Below are 15,242 nucleotides of genomic sequence, written 5' to 3'. Positions count from 1 at the left end.
GTCTGCGACCTGATTGGTTTAGTTCTTTACCCACGTGACGATCTAGCAGACTGGCTGATGCCAATTATAACGCTAGACACAGCTTGGAATGAACCGGTGGCAAAAAAGTGTAAGGCTGCCAACAGTTTTAATAGTCCGGGTATGGCTTGTGAACGCGCTGTCATTGGTTCAAGGTATTCTGCTATTTCATTGTAAAGTTGCATAATAGCTTCTCTGTCCAAACGGAATCTCTGGATAATCTCTCGATCAGAAATGCTTTCCAAACCCATACGTGGAAGGAAAACTCTAGGGACTCTAATTCTTCTACCTCTCCTTCTTTGCACGTTGTTAACCGATGCCTGTATAGCCCTTCTTCCTCGTAATTGAATTAATCGGAAAAGAAACATGTGTAAAAGTGTCTCCATCTTCATTCACTGATCCAAAAACCAATAATGCTACAATAGTAGTCTAGTCCTTTCACTTAAGTACTTCTACCTGGCGTCAGGTTGATACCCCTTATAGTTTTCTATTGTATTCGCTACCTAAATGGTCGCAAAGCAAATCACGCGAAGTTACAGTGAAAGTTGGAGCGGGCGGATTAGTTGTAACATTCATAATTTCCGATTACAGCGAATTTACGTGCGATCGAACATGTAGTAAGTGGAAAAAGGCTTCGGAACGATGAGTTGAGTAAAATTACGATCGCTGATGAAAATAGTGGTTTTTCGAGCAGATCGCAGATTGGTACATACGAGAAGCAGATCGTGAGCGAATTTTGACGCGGAAATACAGACGGGCGGTCACTTTGAAGCTTAGTACATGGCGCCCTATGTATTTAACCCCTGCAAAGGGCACATACTGTGATTGGTGGCTACATGTGTATTCTACTCCTAGTTGGCTCACCAAGTATCTGTAATGTCTTGTGTCTTCAGGGCTGGATCCCCTTTCAATGGGGCTAAAGTTACCAACAGAGACTACTGCAAAAATGAGAGCATTTTATTTTTGCATTTGAAAGTCCCAATATATACAAAAAAGCGGAAAAATAAATTACATTAGGGTGAAATGCAAAAAAAAAAAAATACAATTCAATACATTTGAAAATGTTCTTCTTTGAAAGGGGTAAAAAAAAATATTCAACAACAATGTACCAATTAAAAATAAACTTTGTAATATATTCCCAATTATCAATTTTACCTGGTGGAGAGTATGACATTATTTACATATACCTAGTTTATCTTGTAATTTGAAATAGCTGTTTTTGCTTGTTGAAACCACCATCTATACTGAAAATGTCAGTACAGCAGTATTGGCTATAGAAAAGCTATGTAAACCATAAACAACAAATTCAGTTACACTCCCAGAAGGGGATGTAAGAGATAGGTACTAACATGTTCATGTTTTCATGGCTTTCTCTAAGACAGAGATAAGAGAAAGAGGCCTTTGTGTATATAGAGAGAAAAAAAGGAGGTGTGCTCTCCCTATAAGCTCAGTCCATATTAATGGATTGTGGTATTATTGCGCAATAACAGCTACCTTTTATACAAAAATAAACCTAAAGGAGTATTTATGTGTAGATTTTATACATCGCAGCTGGTATAACACGTAATTGAAAACACATTAAGGAGAAACAATTTTAAAGTATACTGTCCCTTTAATGCATAATTTAATTTCAATACTATTTAAGGTATAAATTACAATGATAAAATGTAACCTACCTTAAAATACTGCCATTCCTTAAACTCATTTAGATTGCAATGGGTGATCATAACTTTTGATGGGTCAGACCCTTTTGTTAGACACTGGTCATACTGCATCAACTGATTCGCTTCATTAATACGGAAAAGCTAAAACCGAAGATAATAAAAGTTAGTATTTAGTTTCCTGAAACATACATTGTAGATTATAATATAGATTTTAGCACTTTTTTTTTTTAGAGATATAAAGAATTGCTGATTATATTATTTTCCCCAGGACAAAAAAAGCAAGTCAACATAAAGGTTAATTCAACACGATCTTCTGTTTATTACAGGTGTGATGTGTAATGCTTCCTAAAATGTGTGCAATGAATTCTTACATCGCTCTTAAAACTTTATTGATTGAACATTAATCCACAGGAAGTTTAATGGACAGGCTGTTCTCTTTTCTGCAGTCAATGGCAGGTCAATAACTATCATCAATAAATAATACTGTAGAATTTTTTTTGTAATAGTTGATGTACAGAGCAGTATAAAGAGAATTTCTGTTAGAGATAAATCCCTGTGTCCCTTTAAAAAAAAAAAAAAAAAAAATTGTTTATGGTTCTTAAACTATGTGGTGTCTTGCCCAAAATTACAAAAAGCCAACAAAAACATAATTTATGCTTACCTGATAAATTCCTTTCTTCTGTTGTGTGATCAGTCCACGGGTCATCATTACTTCTGGGATATAACTCCTCCCCAACAGGAAATGCAAGAGGATTCACCCAGCAGAGCTGCATATAGCTCCTCCCCTCTACGTCACTCCCAGTCATTCGACCAAGAATCAACGAGAAAGGAGAAACCAAGGGTGAAGTGGTGACTGGAGTATAATTTAAAAAATATCTACCTGCCTTAAAAAACAGGGCGGGCCGTGGACTGATCACACAACAGAAGAAAGGAATTTATAAGGTAAGCATAAATTATGTTTTCTTCTGTTATGTGTGATCAGTCCACGGGTCATCATTACTTCTGGGATACCAATACCAAAGCAAAAGTACACGGATGACGGGAGGGATAGGCAGGCTCATTATACAGAAGGAACCACTGCCTGAAGAACCTTTCTCCCAAAAATAGCCTCCGAAGAAGCAAAAGTGTCAAATTTGTAAAATTTGGAAAAAGTATGAAGCGAAGACCAAGTTGCAGCCTTGCAAATCTGTTCAACAGAGGCCTCATTCTTAAAGGCCCAAGTGGAAGCCACAGCTCTAGTAGAATGAGCTGTAATTCTTTCAGGAGGCTGCTGTCCAGCAGTCTCATAGGCTAAACGAATTATGCTACGAAGCCAGAAGGAGAGAGAGGTAGCCGAAGCCTTATGACCTCTCCTCTGACCAGAGTACACGACAAACAGGGAAGACGTTTGTCGAAAATCCTTAGTTGCCTGCAAGTAGAACTTGAGGGCACGAACTACATCCAGATTGTGTAGAAGACGTTCCTTCTTTGAAGAAGGATTCGGGCACAGGGAAGGAACCACGATCTCTTGATTGATGTTCCTGTTAGTGACTACCTTAGGTAAGAACCCAGGTTTAGTACGCAGAACTACCTTATCTGAATGAAAAATCAAATAAGGAGAATCACAATGTAAAGCTGATAACTCAGAGACTCTCCGAGCCGAAGAAATAGCCATTAAAAATAACACTTTCCAAGATAACAACTTTATATCAATGGAATGAAGGGGTTCAAACGGAACTCCTTGTAGAACGTTAAGAACAAGGTTTAAACTCCATGGCGGAGCAACAGTTTTAAACACAGGCTTGATTCTAGCTAAAGCCTGACAAAAAGCCTGGACGTCTGGATTTTCTGACAGACGCCTGTGCAACAAGATGGACAGAGCTGAGATCTGTCCCTTTAATGAACTAGCCGATAAACCCTTTTCTAAACCTTCTTGTAGAAAAGACAATATCCTAGGAATCCTAACCTTACTCCAGGAGTAACCTTTGGATTCGCACCAGTATAGGTATTTACGCCATATCTTATGGTAAATCCTTCTGGTAACAGGCTTCCTAGCCTGTATCAGGGTATCAATAACCGACTCAGAAAAACCACGTTTTGATAAAATCAAGCGTTCAATTTCCAAGCAGTCAGCTTCAGAGAAGTTAGATTTTGATGTTTGAATGGACCCTGTATCAGAAGGTCCTGTCTTAGAGGTAGAGACCAAGGTGGACAGGATGACATGTCCACTAGATCTGCATACCAAGTCCTGCGTGGCCATGCAGGCGCTATTAGAATCACTGATGCTCTCTCCTGTTTGATTTTGGCAATCAATCGAGGAAGCAGCGGGAAGGGTGGAAACACATAAGCCATCCCGAAGTTCCAAGGTGCTGTCAAAGCATCTATCAGAACCGCTCCCGGATCCCTGGATCTGGACCCGTAGCGAGGAAGTTTGGCGTTCTGGCGAGACGCCATGAGATCTATCTCTGGTTTGCCCCAACGTCGAAGTATTTGGGCAAAGACCTCCGGATGAAGTTCCCACTCCCCCGGATGAAAAGTCTGGCGACTCAAGAAATCCGCCTCCCAGTTCTCCACTCCCGGGATGTGGATTGCTGACAGGTGGCAAGAGTGAGACTCTGCCCAGCGAATTATCTTTGATACTTCCATCATTGCTAGGGAGCTTCTTGTCCCTCCTTGATGGTTGATGTAAGCTACAGTCGTGATGTTGTCCGACTGAAACCTGATGAACCCCCGAGTTTTTAACTGGGGCCAAGCCAGAAGGGCATTGAGAACTGCTCTCAATTCCAGAATGTTTATTGGTAGGAGACTTTCCTCCTGATTCCATTGTCCCTGAGCCTTCAGAGAATTCCAGACAGCGCCCCAACCTAGAAGGCTGGCGTCTGTTGTTACAATTGTCCAGTCCGGCCTGCTGAATGGCATCCCCCTGGACAGATGTGGCCGAGAAAGCCACCATAGAAGAGAGTTTCTGGTCTCTTGATCCAGATTCAGAGTAGGGGACAAGTCTGAGTAATCCCCATTCCACTGACTCAGCATGCACAATTGCAGCGGTCTGAGATGTAGACGTGCAAAGGGTACTATGTCCATTGCTGCTACCATTAAGCCGATCACCTCCATGCATTGAGCTACTGACGGGAGTTGAATGGAATGAAGGACACGGCATGCATTTAGAAGCTTTGTTAATCTGTCTTCTGTCAGATAAATCTTCATTTCTACAGAATCTATAAGAGTCCCCAAGAATGGAACTCTTGTGAGAGGAAAGAGAGAACTCTTCTTTTCGTTCAATTTCCATCCATGCGACCTTAGAAATGCCAGAACTAACTCTGTATGAGATTTGGCAGTTTGAAAGCTTGAAGCTTGTATCAGAATGTCGTCTAGGTACGGAGCTACCGAAATTCCTCGCGGTCTTAGTCCCGCCAGAAGGGCACCCAGAACCTTTGTGAAGATTCTTGGAGCCGTAGCTAATCCGAATGGGAGAGCTACAAACTGGTAATGCCTGTCTAAGAAGGCAAACCTTAGATACCGGTAATGATCTTTGTGAATCGGTATGTGAAGGTAAGCATCCTTTAAATCCACTGTGGTCATGTACTGACCCTTTTGGATCATGGGTAAGATTGTCCGAATAGTTTCCATTTTGAACGATGGAACTCTTAGAAATTTGTTTAGGATCTTTAAATCCAAGATTGGCCTGAAAGTTCCCTCTTTTTTGGGAACCACAAACAGGTTTGAGTAAAACCCTTGTCCTTGTTCCGACCGCGGAACCGGATGGATCACTCCCATTAATAACAGATCTTGTACACAGCGTAGAAACGCTTCTTCTTTATCTGGTTTGTTGACAACCTTGACAGATGAAATCTCCCTCTTGGGGGAGAGAATTTGAAGTCTAGAAGGTATCCCTGAGATATGATCTCTAGCGCCCAGGGATCCTGAACATCTCTTGCCCAAGCCTGGGCGAAGAGAGAGAGTCTGCCCCCCACTAGATCCGGTCCCGGATCGGGGGCCCTCGATTCATGCTGTCTTAGGGGCAGCAGCAGGTTTCCTGGTCTGCTTGCCCTTGTTCCAGGACTGGTTAGGTTTCCAGCCTTGTCTGTAACGAGCAACGGCTCCTTCCTGTTTTGGTGCAGTGGAAGTTGGTGCTGCTCCTGCTTTGAAATTCCGAAAGGGACGAAAATTAGACTGTCTAGCCTTAGCTTTGGCTTTGTCTTGAGGCAGGGCGTGGCCCTTACCTCCTGTAATGTCAGCGATAATTTCTTTCAAACCGGGCCCAAATAAAGTTTGCCCTTTGAAAGGTATATTAAGTAATTTGGACTTAGAAGTTACATCAGCTGACCAGGATTTTAGCCACAGCGCCCTACGTGCCTGAATGGCGAATCCTGAGTTCTTAGCCGTAAGTTTGGTTAAATGTACTACGGCCTCCGAAATGAATGAATTAGCTAGTTTAAGGACTCTAAGCCTGTCCGTAATGTCGTCCAGCGTAGCTGAACTAAGGTTCTCTTCCAGAGACTCCATCCAAAATGCTGCCGCAGCCGTAATCGGCGCGATGCATGCAAGGGGTTGCAATATAAAACCTTGTTGAACAAACATTTTCTTAAGGTAACCCTCTAATTTTTTATCCATTGGATCTGAAAAAGCACAACTATCCTCCACCGGGATAGTGGTACGCTTAGCTAAAGTAGAAACTGCTCCCTCCACCTTAGGGACCGTTTGCCATAAGTCCCGTGTGGTGGCGTCTATTGGAAACATCTTTCTAAATATTGGAGGGGGTGAGAACGGCACACCGGGTCTATCCCACTCCTTAGTAACAATTTCAGTTAGTCTCTTAGGTATAGGAAAAACGTCAGTACTCGCCGGTACCGCAAAGTATTTATCCAACCTACACAATTTCTCTGGTATTGCAACAGTGTTACAATCATTAAGAGCCGCTAAAACCTCCCCTAGTAATACACGGAGGTTCTCCAATTTAAATTTAAAATTCGAAATATCTGAATCCAATCTGTTTGGATCAGAACAGTCACCCACAGAATGAAGCTCTCCGTCCTCATGCTCTGCAAGCTGTGACGCAGTATCAGACATGGCTCTAGTATTATCAGCGCACTCTGTTCTCACCCCAGAGTGATCACGCTTGCCCCTTAGTTCTGGTAATTTAGCCAAAACTTCAGTCATAACAGTAGCCATATCTTGTAATGTTATCTGTAATGGCCGCCCAGATGTACTAGGCGTCACAATATCACGCACCTCCCGGGCGGGAGATGCAGGTACTGACACGTGAGGAGAGTTAGTCGGCATAACTCTCCCCTCGCTGTTTGGTGAAATTTGTTCAATTTGTACAGATTGGCTTTTATTTAAAGTAGCATCAATACAGTTAGTACATAAATTTCTATTGGGCTCCACCTTGGCATTGGAACAAATGACACAGGTATCTTCCTCTGAATCAGACATGTTTAACACACTAGCAAATAAACTTGCAACTTGGTTACAATCTTATTTAACAAAAACGTACTGTGCCTCAAAGAAGCACTAAACGATTAAATGACAGTTGAAATAATGAACTGAAAAACTGTTATAGCATCAATCCTTGAAAACAACACAACTTTTAGTAAAGGTTTGTTCCCATTAGTAAAGTAACAATAATTAAATTTGAAACGTAAAAATTACAGAGCAACGTTTTTAATCACAGTCAATATATAAGTCTCACAGCTCTGCTGAGAGAATCTACCTCCCTTCAAAGAAGTTTGAAGACCCCTGAGTTCTGTTAGAGATGAACCGGATCATGCAGGAAATACAAGAGTAACTGACTGGAAATTTTTGATGCGTAGCAAAGAGCGCCAAAGACGGCCCCTCCCCCTCACACACAGCAGTGAGAGAGAAACGAAACTGTCACAATTAAAACAAGCAACTGCCAAGTGGAAAAATAATGCCCAAACATTTATTCACTCAGTACCTCAGAAAATGCAAACGATTCTACATTCCAGCAAAAACGTTTAACATAATAAATACCTATTAAAAGGTTTAATGTACTTTTTACAGAGTAATTCCAGTGAAGTACCATTCCCGGAATACTGAAGTGTAGAGTATACATACATGTATTATAACGGTATGGCAGGATTTTCTCATCAACTCCATTCAGAAAATAAAAACTGCTACATACCTCAATGCAGATTCATCTGCCCGCTGTCCCCTGATCTGAAGCTTTTACCTCCCTCAGATGGCCGAGAAACAGCAATATGATCTTAACTACTCCGGTTAAAATCATAGTAAAAACTCTGGTAGATTCTTCTTCAAACTCTGCCAGAGAGGTAATAACACGCTCCGGTGCTATTGTAAAATAACAAACTTTTGATTGAAGTTATAAAAACTAAGTATAATCACCATAGTCCTCTTACACATCCTATCTAGTCGTTGGGTGCAAGAGAATGACTGGGAGTGACGTAGAGGGGAGGAGCTATATGCAGCTCTGCTGGGTGAATCCTCTTGCATTTCCTGTTGGGGAGGAGTTATATCCCAGAAGTAATGATGACCCGTGGACTGATCACACATAACAGAAGAAAACAATATTTATGTTTGTGTATTATATATTTATATATATATGTGTGTGTGTTACTCCTAATTTTTAACCAGAGAATTGGGACACCATTGGGTGCAACAGCTTTTCGTTCAGGGTGTTGCACAGAATTTAGGCTGCAAGTGAAATGATCACTTATAAAATCTTTTGAGCAATACATTTTTTTAGTGATGCACTGTGTCATTTAGTCCCCATACGCTTTTAAATATTTCTAACCTAAGTGAACTCCTTGGAGTGTCACGGGCATATGCCTAAAGGTGTCCCAAAGCAAAAAATGTTATAAAGCGTGAAAGAAAAGAAATACAGACAATCATCTAAGACAACGTACACATACATTTTGATCAATGGGTATACAGGCAGTCCTCGGGTTACAGACATCCGACTTAAGTACAACTCGTACTTACATACAGAGAAAATAGAGCTTTATCGACAATCCTTCTTTCCAGGATAATCCAAAATACTGAAAATCCAATTGTCACAAGGACAGAAAGTGATGTGAAATTTTCTGAACAGGGGCACAGATAGCAAAACAAACTTTATCCTATGCTATCCAAAACAAAACAAAAATGTTTGGCTAGAGTTTCACCTAAAAAAAAGTGCCTGTTCCAACTTACATACAAATTCAACTTAAGAACAAACCTAAAGTCCCTATCTTGTACGTAACCCGGGGACTGCCTGTATACTGTGTTGTGTTATAATGAGTAAATTTACTTCTAGGTGTTTTAAATGCAGAGCACACTGGTTGCTCAATTTTGTTTAATGTCTTTAGCACTAATTTTAACAGGCTATTTAGATAATATCATTATTTTTTTTTTTTACAAAAGATATAAATCTAAATTGTCAGAGCCAACACTGAAAGTGACTTTCATTTTGTATTAAACTCACATTTATAATATGTATAAAAAGGAGCAATCTTTAAAACCGCCAAATATATATTTCCAGCACGATAAAAGGTTAAGTGCCTGTTTGTGCACTTCTGGTTCTGGCCTGTAGCTGTGTGGACCTGCTGGAATATGTTGGTGCTCTATAATGTATTATCAATAATAAGAATAACAACAAAATTAAATTACCTGATTTCCACCCATTCTATGACAAGGTCCAAGTTCAACAAGGCCTCCATTAGTATGACCCATGCTGTCTATACAATAACTGGATTCCAGGCCTCTTATCTTGTTTGTTTAAAAAGAAAAAAGGACAAAAAAATATTTTCAAAATCAAACTGCAGAGTACCACAACTATTTCAGTTATAGAAATCAGGTGTATCTTACAAGGTGACCTTTTCCTAATACAGCTCAGTATGCTAAGTGAAGGCTTTTTAGTCATGGGAACTTATTATTGATAAAAATGGAGATAAGGAGAAATTAATACAACTGTTCATTGACAAGTGTAAGTTTTTTTTAAATAAATTCTTTGATATAACAACAACGGATGTCTCGTAAACATAAAAAGAAAAAGATTGTGTAAAAACAAAACAAAAAAACTTACTTGTTTTATTGCAAAATGAGCACTTAGAAATTCTCAGTGTAGCCCCTGCCTGCAACTAGATACGCAAGCAGACATTACAAAACCTAAGTTGTGCAGTCACGTGATTTTTGCAGAAGAAGTCCTCTACTCTACTGATCATGGGCAATACACTGACTAGAGCTATTTATGGTGTCTTCTAGCAACACTTCAAAGGAAAGACTATTCCTCTAACTTCCTGTAAAATACCCCAGCCTCCTTGAGGGGTAGTCACAGGAAGTAATGGATACTGCAGAAATTAAGTTAAAAAAGGAAATAAAGGTAAAATCATTTTAAAAATATAATTTATGCTTGCCTGATAAATTAATTTATTTCATGGTGGTGAGAGTCCACCATTCATTACTCCTAGGAATTATACTCCTGTCCACTAGAAAGAGGCAAAGTTCCCAAAACTCCAAGAGCCCTTTAAACCCCTCCCACCTTACTGGAAACTAGTCTGACGTATATTTTCTTTCATAAAGGTGGTGAGAGTGCATGATCCATTACTCCTGGGAACTAATATCCAAGCTGTGGAGTCCATAAGTAGCCTGGGCAGGACCAGACTTTTACTATTCCAATTAGATTGGCCGATTAGATTATTATTATTTTATGTCTATGCAGAAAAAACATAATTTATGTAAGAACTTACCTGATAAATTCATTTCTTTCATATTAGCAAGAGTCCATGAGCTAGTGACGTATGGGATATACCTTCCTACCAGGAGGGGCAAAGTTTCCCAAACCTCAAAATGCCTATAAATACACCCCTCACCACACCCACAAATCAGTTTAACGAATAGCCAAGAAGTGGGGTGATAAGAAAAAAGTGCGAAAGCATAAAAAACAAGGAATTGGAATAATTGTGCTTTATACAAAAAAATCATAAACACCACAAAAAAGGGTGGGCCTCATGGACTCTTGCTAATATGAAAGAAATGAATTTATCAGGTAAGTTCTTACATAAATTATGTTTTCTTTCATGTAATTAGCAAGAGTCCATGAGCTAGTGACGTATGGGATAATGACTACCCAAGATGTGGATCTTCCACGCAAGAGTCACTAGAGAGGGAGGGATAAAATAAAGACAGCCAATTCCGCTGAAAAATAATCCACACCCAAAATAAAGTTTAAATCTTATAATGAAGAAAACTGAAATTATAAGCAGAAGAATCAAACTGAAACAGCTGCCTGAAGTATTTTTCTACCAAAAACTGCTTCAGAAGAAGAATACACATCAAAATGGTAGAATTTAGTAAAAGTATGCAAAGAAGACCAAGTTGCTGCTTTGCAAATCTGATCAATCGAAGCTTCATTCCTAAACGCCCAGGAAGTAGAAACTTACCTAGTAGAATGAGCTGTAATCCTTTGAGGCGGAGATTTACCCGACTCGACATAAGCATGATGAATTAAAGATTTCAACCAAGATGCCAAAGAAATGGCAGAGGCCTTCTGACCTTTCCTAGAACCGGAAAAAAGATAACAAATAGACTAGAAGTCTTTCGGAAATTCTTAGTAGCTTCAACATAATATTTCAAAGCTCTAACTACATCCAAAGAATGCAATGATCTCTCCTTAGAATTCTTAGGATTAGGACATAATGAAGGAACCACAATTTCTCTACTAATGTTGTTAGAATTCACAACCTTAGGTAAAAATTTAAAAGAAGTTCGCAACACCGCCTTATCCTGATGGAAAATTAGAAAAGGAGATTCACAAGAAAGAGCAGATAATTCAGAAACTCTTCTAGCAGAAGAGATGGCCAAAAGAAAACAAAACTTTCCAAGAAAGTAATTTAATGTCCAGTGAATGCATAGGTTCAAACGGAAGAGCTTGAAGAGCCCCCAGAACCAAATTCAAACTCCAAGGAGGAGAAATTGACTTAATAACAGGTTTTATACGAACCAAAGCTTGTACAAAACAATGAATATCAGGAAGAATAGCAATCCTTCTGTGAAAAAGAACAGAAAGAGCAGAGATTTGTCCTTTCAAGGAACTTGCAGACAAACCTTTATCCAAACCATCCTGAAGAAACTGAAAAATTCTCGGAATTCTAAAAGAATGCCAGGAAAAATGATGAGGAAGACACCAAGAAATGTAAGTCTTCCAGACTCGATAATATATCTTCCTAGATACAGATCTACGAGCCTGTAACATAGTATTAATCACAGAGTCAGAGAAACCTCTTTGACTAAGAATCAAGCGTTCAATCTCCATACTTTTAAATTTAAGGATTTGAGATCCTGATGGTAAAAAAGGACCTTGTGACAGAAGGTCTGGTCTTAACGGAAGAGTCCACGGTTGGCAAGAAGCCATGCGGACAAGATCCGTATACCAAAACCTGTGAGACCATGCTGGAGCCACCAGCAGAAAAAACGAGAATTCCTTCAGAATCTTGGAGATTACTCTTGGAAGAAGAACTAGAGGCGGAAAAGATGTAGGCAGGATGATACTTCCAAGGAAGTGACAATGCATCCACTGCTTCCGCCTGAGGATCCCTGGATCTGGACAGATACCTGGGAAGTTTCTTGTTTAGATGAGAAGCCATCAGATCTATTTCTGGAAGTCCCCACATTTGAACAATCTGAAGAAACACCTCTGGGTGAAGAGACCACTCGCCCGGATGTAACGTTTGGCGATTGAGATAATCCGCTTTCCAATTGTCAATACCTGGGATATGAACCGCAGAGATTAGACAGGAGCTGGATTCCGCCCATACCAGTATTCGAGATACTTCTTTCATAGCCAGAGGACTGTGAGTCCCTCCTTGATGATTGATATATGCCACAGTTGTGACATTGTCTGTCGGAAAACAAATGAACGATTCTCTCTTTAGAAGAGGCCATGACTGAAGAGCTTCTGAAAATTGCATAGAGTTCCAAAATATTGATTGGTAATCTCACCTCCTGAGATTTCTCAAACCCCTTGTGCTGTCAGAAACCCCCATACAGCTCCCCAACCTGTCAGACTTGCATCTGTTGAGATCACAGTCCAGGTTGGAAGAAAAAAAGAAGCCCCCTGAACTAAACGATGGTGGTCTGTACCACGTCAGAGGGTGTCGAACAATCAGTTTTAAAGATATTAAATGAGATATCTTTGTATAATCCCGGCACCACTGGTTCAGCATACAGAGCTGAAGAGGTCGCATGTGAAAATGAGCAAAGGGGAACACGTCCAATGCAGCAGTCATAAGAACCTAGAATTTCCATGCATAAGGCTACCGAAGGGAATGATTGAGACTGAAGGTTTCGATAAGCTGAAACCAATTTCAGACGTCTCCTGTCCAACAGAGACAGAGTCATGGACACTGAATCTATCCGGAAATCTAAAAAAGGTTACTCTTGTCTGAGGAATCAACAAACTTTTTTGGTTAATTGATCCTCCAACCATGTTCTTGAAGAAACAACACTCATAAAAAGCTGGAAAGGATCTTTCCATTGAAAATGAGCAAAGGGAATTGAATCCAATGCTGTTAAAACTTCTATGCATATATAGCAACTGGAGGAAATAATAGAGACTAAAGGTACCGACAGACGGAACCCAATACAAATTGTCCCTTGTCTGATAGAGACAAAGATAGTGACATAAACCATCTGGAAACCTTAAAAAAAAAAAAAAAAAAAAAAGGTGACCCTTGTGTGAGGAATCAAGAGCTTTTGAAAAAAAGATCCTCTAACTATGTCCTGAAGAGCAAGTGAAACATATGAGAATCCGCATCCTCAGGAAATAATCTGAATGAAAACAGAAAAATGAAGAATACGCATTTATTGTATCTAATGAAAACAAATAATGCTATCAATGACCACAAAAAGGCAAAATAGTTTGAATAAAACTCCAAAACCCAGATCCTAGAAAAGGAACTGGAATAAAAACCCCAGAAGATTCCAGGTCTGAGCAGCGCTTGAACCCCATGGGTACCCAGCCATGCCTCAACAGTATCCAAAATATATAGGACAGAAACACACTGAAAGAAAGTGTTAGCCTTACTGGAATAAAATCAAAGAAATTTGGACAAAATAGAACCAAATAAATTTCAAAGAAGTCTTAACCTGCCCCTTACCAGCCAAGCTGGAATACGGCACGTGCATCACAACATTAGGGAGCTAATTTCGAACCCCAATTAAAAACATATTACTTGGGAAAGAACTCAGGATTCGTTCCTTAATAAGAACAACCAAACTAGTATAAGCTTAAAGTTTTAGTCTTAGAACTCAACCTTGAAGCCCATAGTAACAGTTAAGAATTGAATCCAATTATAATTGATTATCTTAGAACAAAAGAAATATGGATTTTCTTTCTTTTTTTAAAAAAAAAAACAACAAAAAACACAGAATTCTTCTAGCTAAAATAGCTAAAGACATAGATTAACCCTCATTTGCGAATATATTCAATAAAATGAAGACACAAATGAAATCATTAGCATGATAGTCCAGTTTAAAGGACCAGTCAAAACAGAGGACTTGCAAAATGCAAAACAACAAGACAAATGCAACGGCACCTAGTCTAGTAAATGTTGTCCCTTAACAATGCTAAAATAAATCATGATCTGATACTTGATCTTAAAGTAAACAGAAAAAATGAAGCAATTGCAATATCACAGGACCAAGAAAAGTACCTGATACTAAATAATTTTCCAAAAATAAGATACAACTATATAAAGGAAAATAAATACTATTTTGCTATAAAAACAATAGCATAATTAGTAGGAGTAGAGATAGCTCCAATAAATTGGAGAACCCTCCAAATTGAATTTAACTGCTGACAAAGAATATATTTTAAAAATAAAAGAAAATTCTCAGCCTATTCCATTCCCTAGTATGGGGAATTGGAAAGAAAACCTCTGAAATCACAGAAGAAATAAAAAGGCAGAAATAGTGTCAGCTAGTCTTAAAGAACTAGTTACCTTAATATCCAAAATAATCAACACCTCTTCAACAAAGAACAAATGTACTTTAATAATAAAAAAAATATATAAAAAAGTAGATTTGTTAGTGTCAATATCTGATGAAGAGAATTTCTGAAAGAGAAAAAAACATCATCAGAGAAGGATAAATCAGTATGTTGTTGGTCATTTGAAACTTCAATAATTAAAAAAGAAGTGAAAAAGACCTAAAAATCGTATTAGAAGGCACAAAGTCAGACATAGCCTTAATCAGAAAAAATATTTCTTATAAATCTTCTAAACATTTCTTGCACTTAAGAATGGAAATGTATAAAGCATAAATACTAATGGAATCTGCATGTAAAAGTATATCATAATAACTTATTACAAACCATAGCTAAAGATAAACATTTATAACATTTAAAATAAATGAACTTAGCTTTGGTAGAACTGAAACTCAGTTAAGCATTTTTCCAGAAGTGGCTTCTGACTCAGGGACAAACGGAGACATCTTGCAATATGTAATAGAAAAAACAACATATAAAACAAAATTGATCAAATTCCTTAAATGACAGTTTCAGGAATGGGAAAAAATGCCAGTGAACAAGCTTCTAGCAACCAGAAGCAATAAATAATGAGACTT

At 38.9% G+C, this 15,242-nt stretch overlaps 1 protein-coding gene across 2 annotated transcripts in view; it reads right to left on the bottom strand.

Moving 5' to 3' along the window:
- GALNT7 (polypeptide N-acetylgalactosaminyltransferase 7) overlaps nucleotides 1–15,242 on the bottom strand; it is a 493,314-nt gene that overhangs the window by 15,041 nt on the left and 463,031 nt on the right. For both annotated transcript variants that reach the window (XM_053703830.1, XM_053703829.1), the window contains exons 10-11: nucleotides 9,291–9,389; nucleotides 1,695–1,823 (exon numbers count right to left, since the gene is read on the bottom strand). In XM_053703830.1, coding sequence (XP_053559805.1) covers nucleotides 1,695–1,823; nucleotides 9,291–9,389 — 228 coding nt within the window. The remainder of the gene's footprint in view (nucleotides 1–1,694; nucleotides 1,824–9,290; nucleotides 9,390–15,242) is intronic.

Source organism: Bombina bombina, chromosome 2, assembly GCF_027579735.1.
Source record: "Bombina bombina isolate aBomBom1 chromosome 2, aBomBom1.pri, whole genome shotgun sequence".
NCBI classification, from domain to species: domain Eukaryota; kingdom Metazoa; phylum Chordata; class Amphibia; order Anura; family Bombinatoridae; genus Bombina; species Bombina bombina.
This window is presented reverse-complemented; position numbering and strand designations above follow the sequence as displayed.